The sequence below is a fragment of the Excalfactoria chinensis genome, chromosome 2 (genome assembly GCF_039878825.1).
Source record: "Excalfactoria chinensis isolate bCotChi1 chromosome 2, bCotChi1.hap2, whole genome shotgun sequence".
Classification (NCBI taxonomy): domain Eukaryota; kingdom Metazoa; phylum Chordata; class Aves; order Galliformes; family Phasianidae; genus Excalfactoria; species Excalfactoria chinensis.
In genome coordinates this window covers 117056570-117079369 of record NC_092826.1, presented here as the reverse complement: position 1 = coordinate 117079369, position 22800 = coordinate 117056570, and the positions used below count along the sequence as shown (strand labels likewise).

The window sequence follows — 22800 nt, the reverse complement described above, 5'->3', positions numbered from 1 at the left end:
CCATAGGAATATAATTAATTGCATATTGATATACACTGTTAAACAGGCACACTTGACTGTTTAACACAATCATCTGCAATGCCAGCACAGTTAACAGAGGAAGAAATCCACATTTCTTTTGCTGTAAACAGTAACGTTCCTGGTAAAGATGCTTTCATTTTAGACATTAATATAAACACAATGTCACTGTATACAACACCTCCTATAAATCAGGTGGCACCTTTGAGCATCATTAGACAATCAAAGAAGCCATCAAAACAGTTTAGGGAGCAATTCTCAATTTGAATCTAGTTTTGAATGCAAAATTGCAAACATTCTCAGTAACTGCACACCTAGACAAGCCAGATGTTCGTGTATAGAAAGCAACTCAATTCATATACCTGTAGCGCTGTGTGTGAGGACGTGACCCTCAAGTTTTAGAAGGCACAGGAACTGAGGGAGAAGCTAAATACGGCACTCAAAAATGAAAAGCATTATTGCAAGAGGTGTATTTCAGGGGAGCCGGATGACTGAAGCGAAGTACCAGGAGAAATCAAGAGTTATCTCCAACATTGTTCCAGGGTGGCCGTTAAATCTAAACTGATGACCAAAAAACTAAAACAAAGGCCTTTCTTAAGGATTCATTCATATACTTTACACTTCTAAGAAAAAGGCTGTTGGAAATAATCTATTATCTTTTCCACCCTTTTGAACCTTATTAGATAAACAAGAATTTATGAGTTGAAGTTAAATGCATTAGTAAATGGCTATACGTCTTCACATACCTGTACTCTCACTTGGACAGAACAGTCAAGAAACTAACGAAACATGCATGCTGCAGGCACCTGAAAACAAGTGCAAACTGGTTTGGAATTCTGGAACCGTTTTTGTAAGAAAAGCAAAAGAAAATACAGTCTTTGGTATAGGCTCACACGGTGCTACTGATGTATTAGAACGTCAGCTGGAAATGAGAGAAAAAACACAACTTTACTTCTGAGCTAGGCGAGCCCAAGCTCAAGCATACACACTGATTTACATGCACGGAGCTCTTCCAGGCTTCATACATGTGGTCTTCCAGTATATTTACATTGCAATCACTGCATTAAATACAAATGAATTTTCAAACAGCAAGTAGTAGACATGACAGTCTACTTTGCTTAGACATTAGGAGAAGGAACCCGTACCTGTGCAATCTGGAGCTGCCTTGAGTCCATGAGGTGGCCTATGCCTTCAAAAGGTCACCAGCCAATGCTCAGACCAAATGACTTGTGAGAAAGGAGGGAATACTGCACAAAACACTCTTTCTAATCTATTAATTGCCACGATTTTAAATAGGTATCGTTATGAATTCCTTTTCCTGATGTCTTGATAATAAAAAGCAAGAGCAAACACCTCTGCCATCCATCTCACAACTAGAAGAGGTTCACACGTTTTCGGAGTGCTCCACTGTTTGAGTTTACCAGACATTCAGTCTAAAACAGGAAGCTACCAACAGCTGAATTAAAAAAACAACAACAATAACACAAACAACAAAGCAAAAACAGTATCAAAACGTACTTAAAAATAACACTCCTCTTCTGCTATTTTTCCCCTCCGCACTTGTCCTTGCAGGCTGTCTGTATTTCCACAGGAAACTACCGTGCCTGGTATAAAATTACTCCTCTAAGCTGTCCTGTTCCTTATTCTCCATCAAGGACACGCTTGTATCGCCGCTATGTTTTTCATTTCCATCTGCATTGTCCTCCAGTTCACCTGATTTCTGATGAGCAAATGTGTACGTGTCATGGTCTGTTTCTGCCAGAAGTGGAGGCTCCTCTGCGTTAGGAGAGTGTTTTGCATCTTTTCTAAAGGAGAACGGAGGTGGAGAAGGTGGCAAGCTACCCATGGGCCCATCAAAAGGCCGGTACACATCAACTTCTGGAGTGACTGAGCCATTGGATTCCTTCAGCAAGTGTCCATAGACCATAGCATCATCGATAACTGCATAGACATGGGACTCGTTGGTTTTCCTATCTTTTTTGAATAAGCGTTGCTTTCCAGGAATCTGGGTATTGACATTGGCATTGTATACACCCACCATGGGATTCTGGCTTTTCTTCTTCCTGTTACAGAGTTGGAATGATTCACAGGTCAGAAACAGCACATGGCTCAGTGCATCCAAGCTCAATAATGGCAGCTGTTGTTTACACATTCCACCTGCCCTGTGTCAGACAGCCTAATCTACCTGGATCGAAGGCTGTACTTGTAATATTAAGAAAAATAATTCTTAAGACAAGCTGGTTTTTGTTTGTTTGTTTGTTTTGAGCTATTCATTTATATTCTCCAAGGGCACACCTCATAAAAAAAGTGCTCCTACGTGGTGTGTAAACTATGGAAGAAGTTGTTAGAGGGTCTGCAGATGAAAGACAAGTCTTTAAATACCCTAAGTGACTTTACAGTTTGTCTTAAGAAAGACTTGACTAGAGTCACATGCAGCCCACACTCATCATGATATTTTAAGTGAAGCACTGATAAATCCAAGCAATACCTTTACTTCTAGTATGGTCAGAAGCCTGTGCCAAAAACCAAAGCTGGGCAATGCACTGGGAGCTGAAGGAGTGTGACCCCAGGAATGCTGCTCTACTTTTAAGAGAATCAATTCAGAATAAAGCAGCATTCTTAGAGCAATACCACTCCAATGCCCAGTGCAATGCCCACATTATGCTTCAGACCTTTGTTTAAGGGAACTACATCAACAAATGAAACACAAGGCCCACCACCTCTCCCACAATGTGTTCTTGAACCGCTGACCTACGTGCATTCTAAATTAGGAACTTACTTCTTCTTAACACAGCACACAGTGAGTCCAATAGCTGCAAGAATTCCAACCCCAGCCAGTACACCAAGTATCACTGCTAGATCTGAAAGCAGACAACAAGTTACAAGAACACTGAGCATCTTCCTACAAGCTGTTTGGGTCTGAACCTCCTCAGCAGTTTTTAAGTGCATCTGTTGCATGCAAAGAGAGAGTTTCCAAGTTGTGCATGCCTAGGGGTAACAGGAGACAATTCCAAGAGGCTGGCAGTCAAGCTGATAGCAATGGACCACATACATAAAAACAACCAACACTCCCTCTGTCAGACTTAGCCCTTTGTGCAAGAATTCAGCATAGCTCACATGCTACTGAACTTACCTGCAACGTCTCACAAGCCTCTGGCTGAACATGTAGCATAGAGAAGAAAGCATGGAAAGAGACAGGCAAGTAATCAACAGTTATTTTTTCACCAAAGTATTTTTTCACCTCAGTGCAATCCTTTCCCCTAAACTACAAGAGCTGTGTTGACTTGGGGTTTTCAGAGAGTCATTAAATTGATCAGGAGAGTCCATATGTGAGCAAAAATGAAAAAGTGGTATGTTGCAGAAGTATTCATTGCAGACAAAAGAAAAGAAAAGAGGAGGAAAAGAAAATAAGAATAAAACAATTTCTAGACCAGAAACTGCATCAAATGCCCATGTAACAACACTTATACAGACAGCAGCAGTCAGTCTCCAGCAGATGATGCAGAAATGCAAACATGAAACAAACTTACATGTACCTGAGCAAAACCTACCCCAAAAATGTGTTTTTTAGTGACTTTTCAGGGAGTTCAAAGATTAAAAGCAGCAGATTTCGCTGTTATTGGTCAAGGCAGTCTCAACAGAACAGCAAGGTCTGCCCCAAGGGTTATTTGTTACTCATGTGAACACCAAGGCTAATTAAATGCCAATATGAAGTAAAGAATACTTAGATTAGTAAGCTTGCATAATCAAATCCCAAGTTGGTCGCTAGGTCTGTGACCCTGGAAGGTGAAAAAACATCACCTGATCTCCTTACATCTTCTGGCTGTGATCTCTGATTTAAAAAGATAAAATAAACAAAACTAGCCTCATTGCCCCTCCAGCCTTGCAATCCCCCAGCCACAAAAGCCAAACCCCCACCACATAAGAAACTCTCCTTCCTGCTCAGCCTCTAGAAGTGCTCATCTGTAACTCTCAGAGGCTTCAGAGGGACAGGCATTTCAGGACACAAGAATCTTATAAAACCCAAAGCGTGCAGAGCAGCGTACAGCGCTGTTTCCCCAGTGGAAGGAAATGAAACAAGTGGAAAGCAGGCCATGATAAATTTACAAGACTCACCTATCTGCTTTTCAACGAAAGTCACCCAGAACTTCAAGGTCAGTTGCGTGGGGTCCTCAGGCTTACAATTGGAGACGTTTACCCAGAAGTTATGATGCATATTTCGGGGCTGAGGCAGAAGCTCATCCTCGCGGCGTACAATTTCCTCTGCCCCAGGTATCTGCTCCTTTATGTTGACATAGGCACGCCCTGTATCACAACTAATGTCCATGCGGTCCATGGAGAACCCTAGGCGGGCAACTTGCTTACTGGGCACAATGATGTACCAGGATATGGAGATGTAAGGGGGTAGACCATAAAGCGAGTTGGGAGTCTGTAAGTAAGTTTTAGTTTTTGAATCTGGGCTCACAGTAAAAGTACACTCATCTGTAAGAAAGCAAATGAATACGGGCATGAAAACTTCGTTAGTTTCAATTTACTTTTTTTTAAACTTTACCTTCCAGCATGTAAATACCTCTGTAAAAAAAAAAACAACAAGACCTATAAAGTTTATTTCTACATTCACACTGTATCTCATTACCAGCGATACGATTCACCTATCATCTCCTCTGTATCAGTAATCATCACAGACATATCTGCAGAATTTCCCCTCAACCATCTACAGCACAAACCTTTAGACCTGCAGGACTAAGCCACCTCACTGATTCAGATAAAGATTGGTCCAAGTAACAAATCCAGGCCTAGACTCTAAAGAATTGAATTCTTATTTCTATTTGTCCATATGTGTTCTAATAAATGTACTGAAAGATCCAATAATGGCTTAAGATGTACAAAACATAACCTTACCTTTAATATGTGGCACAAAAGACATTTTCAGATCTTGATTATTAGAGTCATTGACGAAACCTTTTCCAAATGTTTTTAAAGATATGGTGACATTATTCCTCAGCTGAATCTTTTCAATGGCTCCACCAGGGCAGAATATACCAACGTTCATCTCTGTCTCTGGGGTGGCACTAACAATGCTGTAACTGTAGCTTGTGTTGCAGCTCTGCTCTGGGAGGTGTTGCCGCAGTTTCAGTGATGGAGATGTGATTTCTATGTTGATCAGTTCGGGAGCTGTGAGCTTCCAAATAAATTTATGCAGTTGAACTGGCAATTGGGTAATAGTCTTGGGCACTGAAAGGGAATAGGTCTTGCTGTCACACCACCGAAGACCCACACAGCCTGTAATCACAAAGACAAGTCAGAACAGTTACATTTTTTTCTAGCAGGGGAAGTACATAGGAAAAGCAACCCTTCTGATATACCAGAGTAACCATACACAGAGTCCTATTAGACCTGTGTTGCAGATCCAGATAAGAATTTCCCTGAGAAGACATCTTCTCTTATTAACCTTTACCAAATACACGTACAGCTTGTAGTTTAAGCATATTCCTTTAAAGGGTGCACCAAAGAAATGTACAAACATACACAGAATGGGAAATCACTTCTGCTATATCACTTGCTTATTGGGACACAGCTGCAAACTAGCTAAGGTCCAGACCTATACCTTAATTTTTTTTCTACTAGCAGTTGAAAGCATCCATTTGGTGCAGGATTTTCCAGAATATATAAACAGCACAAGACACATTCCTGATGGTCGCCTTTCTTGGATTGATTTATGGCTTCTCCTGCTCTGTTTCCATATTTTGCAGTTTTCAGTAAGAAGATTCTACTGTTTTGTAGAGTCTTTGCCTTTGTTATTTCCCTTATAGTAACAGCCATGCACTTCCTATTTTTAAAGGTGCAATACTGCAGTGAGTAATAAGGTCATCTCCACATTCACTGTGCCCATCTCCCATCCAGCCAAAGCCTGACTTTCAACACACACTGTTGTCTCTAAGAGAGTGGGAGATGAGATTTGGCTGACGAGTGGGGAAAAGCACACAGAAAAGCACACAAAAACATTCTCTAGGAAACAAGATTAAGCCACTTTTGTCATACTTATGCCCTTTTCAGCTGTGATCCTCAGGCGGGATAAGTCCTTGCACAGAAAGGAAATCTTGTAGGTGGCGCCAGAGGCCAATGTCAGAACGCGGTCACAGGTGCGAGGATCCTTGCAGATCAGGCACATGGGTTCTGATATGAGCGGGGATCTTTTGGGCCACCCTTCAAAGTGTATTGTTACAGTCATATTCCGTTCTTTGCTAAGGTCAACCAAGTGAGTGACATCTGCAACGAAAAACATATCAGAGCAATTACTGATGTGAAGGAGAATTTCCTCCATCTCTTCTCACCCCATTAGACAAGGAGCCGTTAAAGCTATTTCTATATTAACTAAGAAAACATTATTTACTTCTTTCTATACATGTAATAAAAACTCACATAGTATCATATTACTCTTCCAGTTAACTCTAAGCCTTTACATCATTTCCTGACTACTTCTCAGTTGTAATGGGGTGATGTAAGCTAGTCTCTTTCGAACAGGCTAGGTTATAACACAACTAGTTGAGCTCCATAGTAGTTATGTTGGATTTGTTAGATTTCTGTGCTTACCCTAGGTGAGCTCAGAAAGTGCCTTGATATTTTCATCACAAATCTTGAGAAGGCAATAGTACAGACAATCCTGGAAACAACTTCCAAACACACAGAGGACAAGAAAGTGATCAGGACTAGTCAGCATGCATTTAAGAAAAGGAACTCACATTTATGCAGTGCAACACCCCCTCTAGAATGAAGGGACTGGCTCAGTAGGTGAGGGAAGAGCAGTGGCTATCAGTCTCAAAAGCCTTTCTAAAGTTGAGATGAATATTTCCCATAATGTATATTCCCAAACACACTAAGTGTAGACTAGCTAAGTGGACAGTGATGTCAACTACAAACTGGCTCAACTGCTGACCTTGAAAGGTTTGTGATCAGCAGGATAAAGTCTGTCTGGAGGACACTCATTAGTGGTCTCTCCTACTGGGTCAATACCGAGGCCACAACTTCTTAACATTTTCATTATTGACAGATGAGAAGATAGAAACAGCCCTCTGCAAGTTAGAAATCTTCAGGTCATTGCCACAACCAAGCAAAGAACCTAGGTTTTCCACACAGGAGTATTCATTCTTCAGGTGTTTTCAGCAGCTAAACACAAGATCAGATTAAAAAGTCATCTTGATTGGAAAATAGCCGGATTTTCCTCTTACTTAATGACAAGCACCACAGACAACTGTGGAATACCAAAATGTTTGGGAAGCTTTGAGAATGTGAGGATACCGATGCATTTTTAATAAGAACCATGCTTAACTTGCACACTACGCACACAGAAAGTTTCAATATGGTCCAGAGGGCTGAATTTGAATCTTTGATGGAACTTACATAACTAAAATCACTCATGAAATCCTATGAAATCCCTAGAGGAGCCACTGCTCTTTCTCAAATCCAAGCAGTTTATTGCTTGCACTTCATTAAATAAATGGCAACCTTTTTAAAAAATTTATTATATAATCTTGGCTATAAAGATATTAGAATGATTCTTTGCTTTCCAAAGTAGAACAGAGATAAAGGTGATTAACTGAATGTAATGTTTTCCCTCTGTCTGGCTTCCAAATGTAACACAATAAAAGTACACAAACGTGATTTGTTTAGCAGTTTCAGGAGGATCTGCTGTTTGTGAACGGAGACAGACTAGACAGATAAAGAACTGAGGATGAAAGCGCTGGGATGCTACAGAACCTTTGATAGGGAGACTGTGAGGTGACACACAAGCCTGGACAATTTAATCAAGAAGGTTCTTGCAAGATAATTGGATCGGATCCCCATGGAGAGAACATAGCCTCAAGGAAATGCTGCCCTATGTTTAATTTTGTTTATAAAGAGTGCAAGGTCTGATTTCACAGATCTTAAAGTCATTTCTCAGTTACATGGTGCATACGCTGGAAAAGGAAAGGAATCTCCATTTACAAGATACAGTATAAAACCTACAAATGGACATTTTGACCCCGCTGCAAATTGCAAAGCTCAGTATTGCCATCCACCTTCCTGTTGCAGTAGCCAGTGGCAAATAAAGTAACGCAGGCCTCAGTGTTGCTCAGCAAGCTACCTCCTTAACTAAAGGAGGGCTCAAAGTTCAAAAAAAGGAATGACAAAAGCAGCATTCTCTTCCTCATGGAGCACAGTCTAAATGTCTATGAACAAAAGCAACAGAGCCAGCTTGTGTCTACGGAAGGAAAGAGGAAAAGTAATAAATGCAGAGACAGGAGGAACAAACCAGTACTCACTCTCATCAATCTGAGGGTGCTGAACGACGACTTGGAAGAGTAAGCGAAGGATGCCTGGGTTCTGGGCATCCTGATCACAGCCCTGCAGAGACAGGTTGAAGCTGCCAGCAATATTGGCAGGCTGGCTGTCACTCAGCTTAAACACCTCAGGATTACTAACAGAGCCAGGTATGTAATACTCCACCCTCTCCTCCTTCCTTTCGCAGTTGGAAAGGCTGTAGTCGTGGAAAAACACACTCGCTCTCATGTTGGAAGGGACTACAAACTGCCATGTCATGAGCTCATCTTCTGGAAAGCCGAAGGGATAATTTGGAGACATCAACATGATGGAAGATTCCCCCTTCAAAACGGATTCAATAATGCATAACCCTAAGACAGAAGAAAAGAATCATGAAAAGTATTAGCAATTGGAGACAACACACCAGCATGTGTGGCACTGCAGCAGCTGAATATTTTTATTTGACAGTGAGCTCATCCACTGCAGTTACAGGTTAGGTTATTACAAGAACATCAGACTAAAACACATACTTGAGTTAATGCTATTACCTTCAATTATACAAAAGGAAAGGGATATGCTAACACTGTATTTTCAGTGTAGTGGGTTTACCTGTCAAACACGTGGATGGGCCTATATTTTATGGAAAGGAAAGATCCTAGTTCTCACTTCTGATCCTGGCTTAACAAGAGCAATCATGCAGCTTAACAGCCCACTTCCGCTAGTACTGCTTCACCAAATTTCATGAAACAAATACAAGAGCTTTTAAATTAGCAGAGAGCTCTCAGTCCAAAAGCTTTGGAGCTCTAACAAGAGCACACCAGCACAGAGCCTCAAATATGCATGATAAAACATGAATGAGAACCACAGAGATGGTGTAACATGACTTGTACCTGGATGAATCCCAGCACTTGGCAGAGCAAAGCTATGTATGCAAAGATTACAGCCTTGCTCTAGCCAGTAACTGTGAGCAACTGCAAGGAGTGCCACCCCTTACCTTTCTGAATGTCTCAACAGTGCCACAACAGAGCAGAAGTGACAAATCTTATTTTTTTTCTTATTGCCTTCTAGAAACACAAACCTAAGTCTGGTCTATTGCTGATGGCAACAATCACACGATTCAAGTAAAGCGCAAGAAAAACCCTGAAAGAAGGTTTGTCATGAGATCACAGGGTAATTCACTGACTACTACACATATTTCAGGTATTTTTAAAAGATTATTACACAACATGTTACGTTACTGCACAGGTTGAAACAGATATCTGTACTTAAGCACTCATGTACCTTCCAGGCATTGGTTCCCCTTTTCCCACCTTCCTCTCCTGAAGAGAGACATTAGTTTGAGACACAAGCAAGTCAAGGAGGCTTTATTTAAAAATAAAGAAACATAACTACACACTGCAACTAGCAAATAAGTCTCCTGGATCACACTAGTAATGCTATCTAGTCCCACATAAACTAAGAAAACTGTTATGTTTAAGTTTTAGGAAGTTTAAAGAGACTGCACCAAAAGCAGCAACACAACAGTGTGCATAATTATTGCACTGAACAATCAAGCTACTAAGACATTTTGATCCTAGAAGAGGAATAGCTACTGAACGAAAACTAATCATCACCATCTTTTCTACAAGCGGATTGCATGGGGAAGGAAACAGGGGACAATAAACTACTCCATACTTACGTTTTATGGAAGACCTATTGGCAATGTTAAAGCCTGAAGTGGTGACAGTCAAGTTCCAAGGGAGGTGCAGAGACATGATGACTCCTCCGAGCAGTTTGACACGAGACACCGAGCCATTTCTGCAGAAGGTGCCAATGTTGACCGTGGCTGTATCAATGCAGCTGTTGATGTTGTAGCTAACTAAATCTGGACACATCTCTCCTGGTTGAATCTGTCTTAATGGGGCAGAAAATCTCAGTTCAAGTCCAGCCTTTACACTTGCTTTCACGTCCCAGATGAAAGTCCTATTGAGGCGGGGTAGCCCTGGTGGGTAAAGATGAACATCTCCAAAGGGACACGGGCCTGATACACAGTCTAAATACAGAAAGAGAACAGCCATGATACAATATGAAAAGTCATCAAGTAAATGAGGTATGTTACTTTCCCTTTCATTGCTTCTTTAAACTTCTTCAGTACTTTTATATATATATATTTTAAGTTGCACTTAGCTTTTATTCTACATAGATTCAAAGACATTCCGCTCCTCCTGTCTTTAAACAGGACTCCCGTCCCTTTGAGTAGACAGGATAAACTTGCTTTTACAAATGAGCCAGTTTGACAAACAGAAGGTATTTCATTCTTTGTTGTTTGCTGAAGAATTTAGAAGGTATGTAGTGAATAGAGAACTGAATAAACAAAAGGGAGGAATTCAACATTAAAAGAGATGGAAATCATGAACCTAGAGAACTGATTTTAAGCCACTGCACTCAGAATAGTGATACAATGCCTGTCAAATCATTAAGTTTTCCACTGCCTGCAGTGAACTGTACTTTCATTTCCTTGGTGCCCTCATAAGAACCTGGGGCCTAAATTTTGCAGAAGTGATTAAAAACTGTCGATAAAATACTTCAAGGAGATCCTGGAGAACTTTTATCAGACAAATCCAGCTTAGTAGTACTTCAAGCTGGAAAATACAATTAACCATGTTTTATAGCTAAGCTTAAAAGAAAACACAAAACAACTATATATCAAAATTATCTATCATAAAATATTATGAATATTACTATTTGCATGAACTACATGAATAAGACCCCCAAACACAAAAAAAACACCTGTCTTTATAACCAGGCCTGAACATCAACTAAAAAATAAAGAAGATATAGTCAAAAACTGACTGCCAAATGAATTCTGGGATCTAGTTGATAAATAGTATGTGCTCATGCCATTAAAGAATATATTACCACACAGACAGAATAGAGATTATATTCAAAACAAATTCAAGTTTAGTTCCAAGACTTTCAAATTTTCAGATTCTTGTCCTCAGAACCATTTATTTAATATAAGGGAACACATGCATATCTCAATGTTTGTCTTGTCCATTCAGACACAAAATAGAAATATGTCTTACCAATATTCTTCTGAATCTCCATCATGAAATATTTCTCGGGAGTGTTACAAGTGAAGGTTAAAGTCACATTCTCCCCCGGTCTTATCTTCAATTCAAACCGGGGTCCGCTTCTTACACGAATTAGACAGACAGGTAATAAACCAGGTTTCAATTTAATTGTAACTGTGATGTTGTCCGCTGCACGAAGGGAGATTGTGAAGGAAGCTAAGGAAGAAAAAAAAGACAAGGTGCTACGTTACTAGCATGTACAAGCATCACAGGGAGCATTTACACCTGTCTCAAAGGTCTTGAGCTCTAAGTCTCCATAAAATACCTGCCACTCCCCCAGCCCAGATGACAGAAATCCACCTGCTGCATGTGCCCATAGAGGCATAAATACAATTTGTGGAGGATCACTTCCTCTTCCAGAGTCATGGGTTTCACATTATTTCTTTCGAATTTCTGCTTTCCAAACCCAGGCTCTCACCCTCAGCTTAAATTGCACTGTAGGGTACCAGACCAACCTCAACAACCCCAGCATGTCATACCGGGTACTCTGGTGATGCCAATACAGACCAAGAGCCCAGACCAATGGCCACCTGTTAAGAGTTTCAATCACTCCTAGTTACTAAAACCTCATTAGCTACTGCACAGCTTAGCTTGCCCTGCTGCAAAGCCTTCTAATCCTCCGGGCAAGGAAGAGGCACTAATGTGAGGAATATCTGCCCTCACACAACAGTTTTGGGTATGAGAACGCTGGCCAATGGGTGCATGCGGGCATGGTTCTCTCTTGCCCTCCAACTCATTCCCTGAAGGCCCTTAGCAGTGAATACAGCACCTGAGGCCTTGGGTGGGCTGTGTGTGCCCAGATACCTCTTCACACCTGACACAGCCATTGGTTGTGGGGAACACATCCCATGGCTTTGGGGAACGTATGAAGGCTCCAGTGGTGATCAGAGACCTCAAGACATCTTCAGTTGTTCTGAACACAAGAGCAGCCCTCATGCAAAACACTGGAGCCACAGAATAAGTGCTGAATGGCAGTAGTTTAGCATCAGGTGGCCCGGATATGACTAACTACCAAACAAACACACACACGAAGTGCAAGGCACTGAGGGGCACTGACTGGATATTCAAGCAGACTCAAATCATTCCTCTCAGCAAACTGTGGAGGCTAAAATTCGAGTTCCTGCTAAACAACCTACTATGCTTTTAAACCTCCCTTTTAGCACCTCTAGGTTTTTACAGCCACCTCTTTGGTTTTGCACAGCCTGGCCTTCATTGTAGGCTCTCCTGTACTGCTGCTGCAGCTTCAGATCTGCACGTGTCAAAACCTCTGCTAGGGAGTGCAAGGCAAAAGAAGGTGCTCAAAATGATGCCCAGTTGTGCTTTTATATGAGTTTTGGTGTTCTGAGCCTCTTCTGGACTTGTAGGCCTTTCTTCACAACCTTGGAGTCAAGCCCCGGAAACAATCTATGTTATCTGCCGTCAGGATCAAAGGCTTTATAAAAAAAAAAGGACCAAACCCACAAATAATGAGGCATGCCAAATTTCTGCACGTACCTGTAACAATTACTTTATCATCCCTCTATACCATTAGTGAAAACTCTGGTCACTTATTAACCTTCCTACAGCTTTTAAGCTCTGACCTGATAGCTTACACCAACTCCCTAACCAAAGGTAAGAACAAGCGACACTTGCATTCCTGCTTTAGAAGTGCTTTCAGAGCAGTTCTCAATCTGCATTTTCCTGTGGAAAAGTAATATTAACAGTCATAAAAAAGATGAGAAAATATAAAGGAAACAAAGGAGGAGGGTTTGTGCGGTAGGCTGCTGTGATGCACCAGCTCAACCACGAGCAGTGCTGTGCACCCCAGCACAACGCAGAGCCTGGCATGCAGCAGGTAAGGGGGACACAGGAGACACAAAAATCTCCCTCATGCAATGAAGTCCCAAACACAGAAGCATCAATCACAAAGGGAGCTTCCTAGGGGTGGGGGAAAGAAAAGAGCTGCTGCTCCTACTCTCTCTTCAAGGCAGAAGAGAACAGTAACGACTACTTCCAGACTAGTCCTGAGTATTTTTTCCATAACGCTGCATGCTTGTTTATATTTTACTGCACTTATTGATCACGACAGTCATCATTTTTTGGAAGTTTATGTCATTCAGATATGAAGCACTAATAGCCCAGTACCAATAGTTAATATCTATGGACAAAATTGTCTTCTCTCTTGCACACTCATGCAGGCTGTACACCCAATTAGGCTCACACGTGGTCAGGAACTATGCCAGGTTACTGCACAAACAGCTTGCTAAAACAAAACCCCACAGGTAATCCATTTGGTCAGAGAACTGAGAGCACTGTGCCATAATGCCAACAGCATTCAGCTGCTAAGTTACATCAAACTATCAGATCTCATTTTTGTAGGCAAACTGGGGAAAAAGAATCATGCAGGAAGAAGTTATATCCAATGATCTCAAAGGCATAAAAAAATAAATAAATAGATTAAATGGCTAAAAAACCAAACTACAGCCACATACAGAGCAGAATAGAGACTACTGCAGAGTTTTTATAAGCATTGGTGAGTCTCTTCATGACTCACCCTGATCTGTCTCTATGATTCCCACCACATGCCTTCTATTTGTATTAGCAGTAACCATCCACACTTCTCGTAAGGAAGGAATTTCCACGCCTTGTTAATTCTGCACAGATGACACACAGGATATTTGAAAAAAAGGAAAAGCATTACCAGAGCTGGGCCCACTCTGCACAGTGATGAAACTGTTGGGCTAGAAGATGTCAGAGGTGAAGTCTCTAGCCCTGAGCTGCCCTGGATGGAGGTTGTTCACAGGCTGATGCCTGTCTGAAAATATTTTCCTCTAGATGATGACAGCTTTGTGGCCTTCCTGGACTATTTCTTCAGCTGACCAAATGTTAAACTGCGTTGTCCTGCTGCAATCAGACATCACTACTGCTTGTCCTCATTTATGACTGCATCTCCACAATTATCTCAACACAGCATCCCCTTGTCGCTCCATAACGCTCATCTCCCCAAGAAGGCACCCCAGCCAGATTTTACACAACAGCATGATTTTTCCAAACCTTTAGAATCATAGAAGATCAACTTTCTTCAACTTTTTTGCTCGGAGCTTCTCAAACTTGATTTAGAAACAAACTGCATAGCATAAAACAAGTGAGATTATTCTGCAAAACTCAGCTTAAACTCACCTACCTGCAATAAACACTGATCACCCGTGTATTCACTTAAATACACTTTTCCTGTGCAATGCAGAAGGTAAGCTGGAGAGCAGCAGAGCCAGTGGTGCTCACAGAGAGCACATGCACGAGTGTACGTACAAGGAATGGCAGAACAGTGATTTATAGCTATGCACAATGCCTTGACAAACAGGACATAAGAACAGAGTCCAACCAGTAGTCGCCACTTGGGGGCTGAATGACTGAGCTATACTGCAGCTCTTTATCCATACGGATCTATGGATGATTGTTTTGTGTGACTTCACTTTATGGAGTCAAACAACCAGAACAAACAAAAAAAAAAACAAAAACAACCAAAACCAACCAGACAGAACACACACACACACACACAAAAGAAAAAAAAAAAAGGAAGAAGAACTGACAACAGTCACCAATTTTAGCCATTTTTAACAAGACAAACAGCTGCATCAGGCTGACTCAGACACCACTCACTGCCAGAGACAGCTGAGGGAGACAAGCGACTGCATGGCTCTCTGTGGACATGAAGCACCTGGATGCTAGCCCCTGCTCTACCCAGGGCTCTGAATGCTCTCCACTCACTACCTTGGGTATGGCCTCATCCAACCCAGTGCTAGGTGACAGCAGTACAGCAGAGGGACATGATGGGGACAGCTCCTGCATCCCAACTCAATGCCCCTATGGCTCAGCTAGGAGGTGCTACCTCTCGCAGCCATTTCCCTGGAACCCCTGACACAATTCTCACTGCACTCTCAACTCCAACTTGTCAAAAATGAGTCATAAAATATTTTGAAGGGCAAATATCTCCTCAATTTGCTGACTTGAACCATTTTCTAGCTGCCTTACTGAATCCTTCCTGGTTTTGGTCCAGCTGTCCAGTTCATCTACAGCACATGAATGCCCAGAGTCAGCTGCTCCAACCCCAACCGAGATGCCCATCCATGCAGTTGCCTTCTTTAAATGCTTCAAGTTAGCCACAGACCCTGCTCATGGTTGGGGGGGGCTGGAATCAAATGATCTTTAAGATCCCTTCCAACCCAAGCCATTCTGTGATTCTATGATTTTACAAACCATACACTGTTAAACTCTACGCAACTACTGAACAGAGCTGTAAGCAGCAAATGGAGATCACCAGCACAAAGTGCAGCCAGCCCTGCTGCTGTCAGCTCAACCTTCTAAAGCAAATACGTTTTTGTTTACATTTAAAATGCAAACTACCTGCTTTGCTTATTGCTTAATGGTTGCCCGTCCTCCAACGCAAGAGATGAGGTCCATATTTTGTGAAGTGATTGTTTTCATGGAATCACCCAGGAAGTTAAAGTTGAAAGTTGCAAAGCTTATACAAATGTGGAGGCTGCTCCTAAGTGTTGCAGCAGGATCTCCAGCCTGGAGATGATACCTGGCACCCATTCCTCTGCCAACATGACACAGAGCCCTTACCTCACAGGGGGCTGCTTCGACACCAGGGCAGGGTGGGGACACATAGCAGTTGAGATGTCATGCACCGTGTTGGCTTCTCACCAGGGAAAAAGGTGGCAATGTCTTAAGCCATCCTGGCACAGCTCAGCAGAGCTCTGCCAGTCCCCAAGGCCAACAAGACTGCTCACTCAGAAATGGTTAATTCATTAAGTTAATTTGCAGCACCTCACAGGAGCAGAGCACCTTGACTTCAAAAATAACTGCGTCATTACTCAAGCTTCAGTACTTCTACTGCTTTCTCTAGAATCTTTTCGGATGGCTCATTGAGACACTCATAACTCATGTGTGAAAGTCATTTTTACAAGAAGCTTTTTACACCAGCAGTGGAAAAAGAAGACACTTTGGGATTTGGCAAGCTTGCCTGTAATTACCAAGGGCTGCTTGGTGTTCTTTTTTGTTTTGTTTTTTAGTTACTTAACTTCTATTGCTTCAATTGAAGTAGGAAGTGAAACTCAGCAAGTGCTCTTTGCAAACTGGCTGTGAGCTCCTGTACAATGCATGAGACTAAAAGATGTGGGTCTGTACAAGACAACACCGCCCTGGCACCAGAAACACAAAGAAACCATGCAAGTCACTGCAGGAGCCTCCTGTGATCAAAAGGATGTTTGCTTGCACAGTTTATCCCCGTGTCAACGTCAGGTAGTGAGAGGATGACATCTTGGAGCGAGTCTGTGCAGTTCTCTGGCCTTGGCTCTGATTTACCAACATGGAGAAGCACGTTTCACAATCCATGGTCCCTCCCATGCCAAACAACCCGCCAACATCTTTGTCTCTCTGCTGTGGAACTGCAGGTCACATTTCCACCTGTCACCATTTGCCCATCCTCAGATGTGAATCTCCCAGCTCCATTCATGGACACAGGACAGCCAAGGACAACACTGAAACACTGGCACCATCATACTGCTCAAAATAAGTCCTTTCTCCAACTGTGAGTAGCCATGCTCTCCTTGTGACCACACTCCCTTTATCCCCCAAGAAATCAAAAGGCACAGCTTCAAGCAAATTGTCTAATGCTCTCCCTGAGAGTGCATGGGGGACACAGTCATTCAGAGGCAGCCAACAGAACAGACACATGTGGGACTTCTCTATCCATGATGACACAAGTCAAGAAAATCTGTCATCCCACAGCACTGGCAGACTGTGCATTCAGAAGCAGGCGAGACAGAAAAGGCAGCTCAGGGGAGACCTTACTGCCCTCCGCAGCTCCCTGAAAGGAGTCGAGGTGGAGGTCAGCCTTTTCTCCCAGGTAGCAGCGACAGGACAAGAGGGAACGGCCTCAAGTTGTTCCAGGGGAGGTTCAGGTTGGGTATTAAGAAAAATCTCTTCTCAGAAGGAGCAGTGCTGCAGTGGCACAGGCTGCCCAGGGAGGTGGTGCAGTCACCGTCCCTGGAAGTGCCCAAGAACCGTGTGGATGTGGCACTGAGGGACGTGGTCAGTGGGCACAGTGGGGGTGGGTTGATGGATGGTTGAGGTGATCTTAGAGGTCTTTAATGATTCTATGAAAACACACATCTACCAGTGGTTATGGCAGGTTTGTTCAACTCTCTCTGCCAGCTGAAAGTCCCATCAGTACTACATTCATTGGCCAGATTCAGCTCACCTCTACCATTAGGTAATACAGAAACCAAAGGTTCTGCTCTGATGTAATGGGCAGCAGCTAAGTACAACACAACCAACATCCTTTCCTTCACACCCTAGTGGCACAGGTAGGCACTGAGCAAAAGGAACCCCCAGTTTGAGCTTTTTCAGGAGTCCCCAAGTGGAGGCCAAGGCCAGAGAGCACCAAGGGGCACCCAGAAACATTGCAGTAGCCATAGGAAGAGAAGTACCCATTAGTTCAGTTCCCTTTGGCAGCAAGGGGAGGCTGTCACCAGCTAGTCTGACTGGTTACAGCCCATACCAGTTTGAATACAAGAGGATGCAGCTCCACACACGTCTGCTCTTCTATCTTAAGACACCTATCTTAAGCCTCCCAGGACCTGGGAAAAGCCATGTTTTGTCAAAAACAATTCCAAGAACCAAGGGTTTTTTCCCCCTCCCAGTCATTCTCCTTTTCCCTGCTTTGAGTACATACAGCTGTAATAAAGCCATTAACCCATGTACAGCAGATGTAGTGCACATGCCCTCCATCTGCCAACAAGTGGCAAAGCCTCCTCTTGTCAGACACCTTCTGGTGCTCTCCTTCCCAACATTAATTTTTACTTTATGGCTGCAACACTCAGCACAGGCAACACCAAAAGTATCATGGCTGTTTTCTCAGCAAAGAATGGCTCTTCAGGCCAGGTCTCATGTGAAATGTTTCTATAACAGACTATGTGCAAAACTGTTCAGCCTTTACCTAGGACTGAGATTTTAGTCACTGGAATTCCAAGTCTTCTTCTTTAAGATCTATATGTGTATATATATAAACATCAGCTAAGCTAGGTGATAAGGCCTATATTTAAGCTAAGTAGCACCAGAACTGGCACATACAGTACAACAGTCATTTAACATACATGTGTCCTCTAGATAATAAAAACTAAGCACATTGTACAGATACTGGTACAAGACAAGAAAAGACTACTCCATACTCATATGCAACAGTTATGGTCTTAAAAGGAGATCCAGCAAGCAACATGGCAATTCCGAGCAGAAATAAGCCAGCTTCCCTCGGCTTTCACAGGAGCACAAATAGGCCAATTACTTATATTCTTTCAATACTAAGTTAGAACACCATAGAAAGTCTTGGTTTCAAAAGAAAAAAACCCAGCACTTTTTATTATGATTCATGCACGACTTGAATCAGTCAGTTGGGAAGAAAAAGTTACCTTGAGGGCAGAGCAAGAAGCAACACAGCTTTACCAGGGAATTCACTAATTATAGCAAAGGCATTTTAAATACAGATCTGAAATGTGCTTTATAGACTTCATATGAGTCTGATTAACTTCATTATCACTGCTACAGAGACAAATTTTAGCTGGAAAACATATTTTAAAAGGTCAAGCACGTAATGGTTGATGCACACACTCCCAACAGCTACACGCAGTGATCACATCAAATAGTTTTTCACCTAAGAGACAACCAACATTTCATTTAAAAATTTATATTGTGAGCAAAGTTGCATCTGAAGAAAAACCACAAACTCATTTGCAGACAGTATGACCAATCACATTGTATACATTCCCACAGGAAAGTGAAGATGAGACAACGCTCTTATATGCCGGGAAGGGTTGGAAGGAGGAGACTGATCTTCCCCAAGGACAATGAGCAGCAGCGTAAGGATGGGTGCACCAGGACTTGCGACTGTCCCACCAGAGCACAGCCAGTCCCAGAGCAGACACGTGTGCCTCACAGTCACCTTCTATGCAGCTCTGCACACGTAACCCACAGCTGCACCCAGTGATGAAGTGCGCAGCAATGGCATCACCACGGCAAAGGGAACATCTCAAAAACTGAGAGACATAGGAATGCAAGGCAAAAAAAATTACCCTGAAGTATATCAGGTTTTCAGGCCAAACCCTTGCTAAGGGAACCTTCAGGTACAGTTTTGGTTGCGTAATAACAGAAGTAACTTCCAGCATGATGAAGAACACACCAGGTATGCAAGATCCACACACAAAGCCTAGGAAACAGATTTCTCTCTCCTGCCCCACTCACATCACACCAAACTTCAACCCATGCTGCCAAACTCAGACACATCTGGGGTTTTTTTTGGGGGGGGAAGGGAAGGTCTAGAAAGTGGGGACACTGGGTTCGCTGATCCAGCAGGATGGCAGGGCAGCTGCAGAGCTGGGGCAGGAGAGAGGCAGGCAGACAGAAGTGTGACATCGAAATGGAAGGGAGAAAGAGGTAGGAACCTTGTGATCTTGCATAATGCAAACATAAACTTCTTTATTTTGTTAAAGCAGGAACAATATGCCTGGATGCAGTTTAGATGTTTTCAGTGTGACAGAGGAGAAGAAGATGGATCAGATGACAAGAAGCAATAAAATCAAAGACGATGGCTCTAACAGAGCTGCAGCTCACCTTAAAAGTGAGCCCACTAAGTTTAATGGTAAGCATCAAGGAGATTTATGGTGGGGAAGAAAAAGGAACATAAGATTTCGATAAGAACGTTTGACCAGACAGCAAGGAATGATGTATGAACAGACAGTCTACGGGTGGTTCAGACGGAGAGGACGATTAATGGGCTGCCGCATTTCCCACTGAAGGGCTAGATCTGTGTATGAAAAAAGATGCAGCTGAGGATTTTCCCCATCTGCTTCTAAAAATCCTTTATTGCTGAAGAAAGCCCGGTTCGTCTCCTTCTTGTACAGGTCTACCTCTTTAAAACAGCCTATCATCACCCACAGTGTAACATTCTTTCTTTATTCTTTGAAATGTTTTAACAAGCAAATAGTTGTCATTAGTTTGACAAAGAAGCAAAACACTAAAGTTCTAGATTACTTAGTTTGGGACTTATCCTTCACAGCCAGTGCTTTAACCTGTGCAGCTTATAACCAATGGCTGCAAGCACAATGCATCAGTGTGAAGGGCACAGCTAAAGGCAACAGAAACGTCAGCATGAAACTCAGGCTGGGCTGCCTGGGTTATTCGCAATCAATGCAAATAATTCTGCATTTGTTTTGTACATCCTTGCAGGGTCTTTCAGAGGACACAAAGCTACAAAGCAGATTGTTTACATGTAAGGATGAGCATGAACCGCCTGTGTTTCTATGCTGCATTTTTGGTGACTGAGCAGCTTTTGAAACAGAGGAAAAGCCCCAAGTGCTGTTTTTGAGCTCTCAGCTGGAATTCTTATGGGGCTGCAGATGGGATTTGGCTGTACCTGGGCCATCTCCATGGGACAGCATGGCGCACCCAGGAAGCATGAGAGGAGCAGCTGGCAGCAAGCGCACTCGAACACTGGGCACTGCAGAGCTCTGCTCGGGTAAACGCTGCTCTCTCTGCTGGAAACTTAAGAGGAACAGTAAGTTACATCGGAACTAGAAGTTACACAAACTATAGGACGTGTTCAGGCCGGCTCAGGGCGCAAGCTCCTGCTCCTCGCAGGTAATCCACTCCGTTTTCCCTACATCCAGGGAAAAAAGGCTTCGGGAAGTTACTTCCGTAACCTAAATGCCAGAAACGGCGAGCGCGGAGATCGCAAAGTTCACCCGGTCGGCACTTACTTAAACGACAACTTCCAAGCAAGACATCCCGGTGTTCCAACTCAGATACACGCCGGGACTGCGGCCCCATCCCCACTCCCCAGCCACGCCGCCGAACACCGGGGCCGCTCCCAGACCCGCACCGAGCGGGCGGCGGTGCTGGGCTCAGGGCGGCGCGCCCCTTCGCTCACAGCCCGCCCAAAGAGCGAGTCCGCTCATCACCACCGCCGCCGTTCCCCATCGCTCCCCGCAGCCCCGCCATCCCTACCTTCCCGCTGGAGGTGCTGCGCCGAGGCGGCGAGAAGGACAGCCAGCACCGCGAGCAGCGCGCAGCTCCCCGCCATCTCCCGCAGGGGCACAGCGCCGAGCCGGGCGCTGGCTCCCTCCCCGCTTTCGCTTCCGCCTCCTCCGCGCACCTGGACGGAGGGAGGGACAGAGGGACGGAAGGAGGAGACGGTGGCAGTCCCGCCCGGCAGCTCGCAGGTGGGGCTCTGCCGGACCGCCTCTTCCCCTGCGGCCTGCGATGCCATCTGGGAGTAACGTTCCAGTCCATCCTAGACGTCTGCCCGGTGGGACCTTTTACTCAGCTCATCTTAATCATATGCAATGAAGAGAAGTCGCGTGTCAAAAGAAAGACAAAAACCAAAACGTACACACAGACACACACAAAGTAAATAAATAAAGAAATGATTTGGGTTGGAAGAGACTTAAAGATTACCTGGCTTCTCCTCAGGCTGCCCAGAGCCCCATCCAACTTGGCTTTGAGCATCTCCAAGGATGGGGCACCACAACTTCTCTGGGCAGCTGTGCCAGGGCCTCACCACCGTCTCACTAAGGAAATCATTCTTAACATATGAACTAAACCTCCCCTCTTTTAGTTTAAAGCCATTCCCTTCTTGTCCTCTCACTACACTGCCTGATAAAGAGTCCCTCCCCAGCTTTCCTGTAGGCCCCTTTAAGTAGTGGAAGGCCGCAATGAGAGCTCCCTCAAAAATGTGTTGTTCACCTCTCAGTAGCTCAGTGCACAGCACCTCAGTATAGCTGGAAACAGCACAATCAGAAAGGTTAAACATGTTGAGGTTGAAACTGAGGCTAATCACCGTGAACGTTATTTGTTGCTTTAGCGGTATTCACCTTCCAGAAGAGTCCAAGTGCTCTGTAGAAGCCCATTTACGTGGTCATGTATAGTTTGGGCAGTGGTGTTGTTTCCTGACCAGCTGACACAGTGTCAGTGCGTTTCTGAGAAAGAGTTGAGACTGATCATCTTGAAAATATGAGTTCAGCAAGGAAGAGATACAGTGGGATAAAAAGAGATTAGTCATAAATACTTCACTTCTGTTGGTGGGAATCCCATTCTTTCTGTGGAAATTCCATACTAATTACACAGAGCAAGTTACGAGAAAACGATGAAGAGTTTTCAGTGGAAGTACAGGAATCATGAAACAGTGCTTCCGAGGAACAAACCTCCCACTTCAGCTTTCTTATCCCCACATTCACGCTGCTAAGTGAATGCATCAAAGAAAGAGCCAGCATTGTTCCTACCGATAGCGCTGCTAACGAGAGACCTTTTTTCACCTGCAATGAAACTGTTAAAG

At 43.5% G+C, this 22800-nt stretch overlaps 1 protein-coding gene across 1 annotated transcript; it reads right to left on the bottom strand.

Moving 5' to 3' along the window:
- Nucleotides 1-274: 274 nt before the first annotated feature.
- Nucleotides 275-21609, bottom strand: CDCP1 (CUB domain containing protein 1). Its single transcript, XM_072329390.1, has 9 exons — nucleotides 21474-21609; nucleotides 11385-11588; nucleotides 9998-10351; nucleotides 8322-8690; nucleotides 6061-6288; nucleotides 4921-5301; nucleotides 4135-4500; nucleotides 2798-2879; nucleotides 275-2081 (listed from the first exon to the last, which is right to left on the bottom strand). Exons 1-9 carry the CDS (start codon nucleotides 21547-21549, stop codon nucleotides 1634-1636), a joined length of 2508 nt encoding a protein of 835 aa, XP_072185491.1. The 5' UTR covers nucleotides 21550-21609; the 3' UTR covers nucleotides 275-1633.
- Between the last annotated feature and the right edge of the window lie 1191 nt (nucleotides 21610-22800).

Coding starts and splice junctions, on each gene's coding strand:
- CDCP1 (XM_072329390.1), bottom strand. CDS start 21,549: ATGGCGGGGAGCTGCGCGCTGCTCGCGGTGCTGGCTGTCCTTCTCGCC. Junction 11,589..21,473: donor GCAGCACCTCCAGCGGGAAG/GTAGGGATGGCG, acceptor TTTCTTCCTTAG/CTTCCTTCACAATCTCCCTT. Junction 5,302..6,060: donor CACAGCTGAAAAGGGCATAA/GTATGACAAAAG, acceptor TTGTGATTACAG/GCTGTGTGGGTCTTCGGTGG.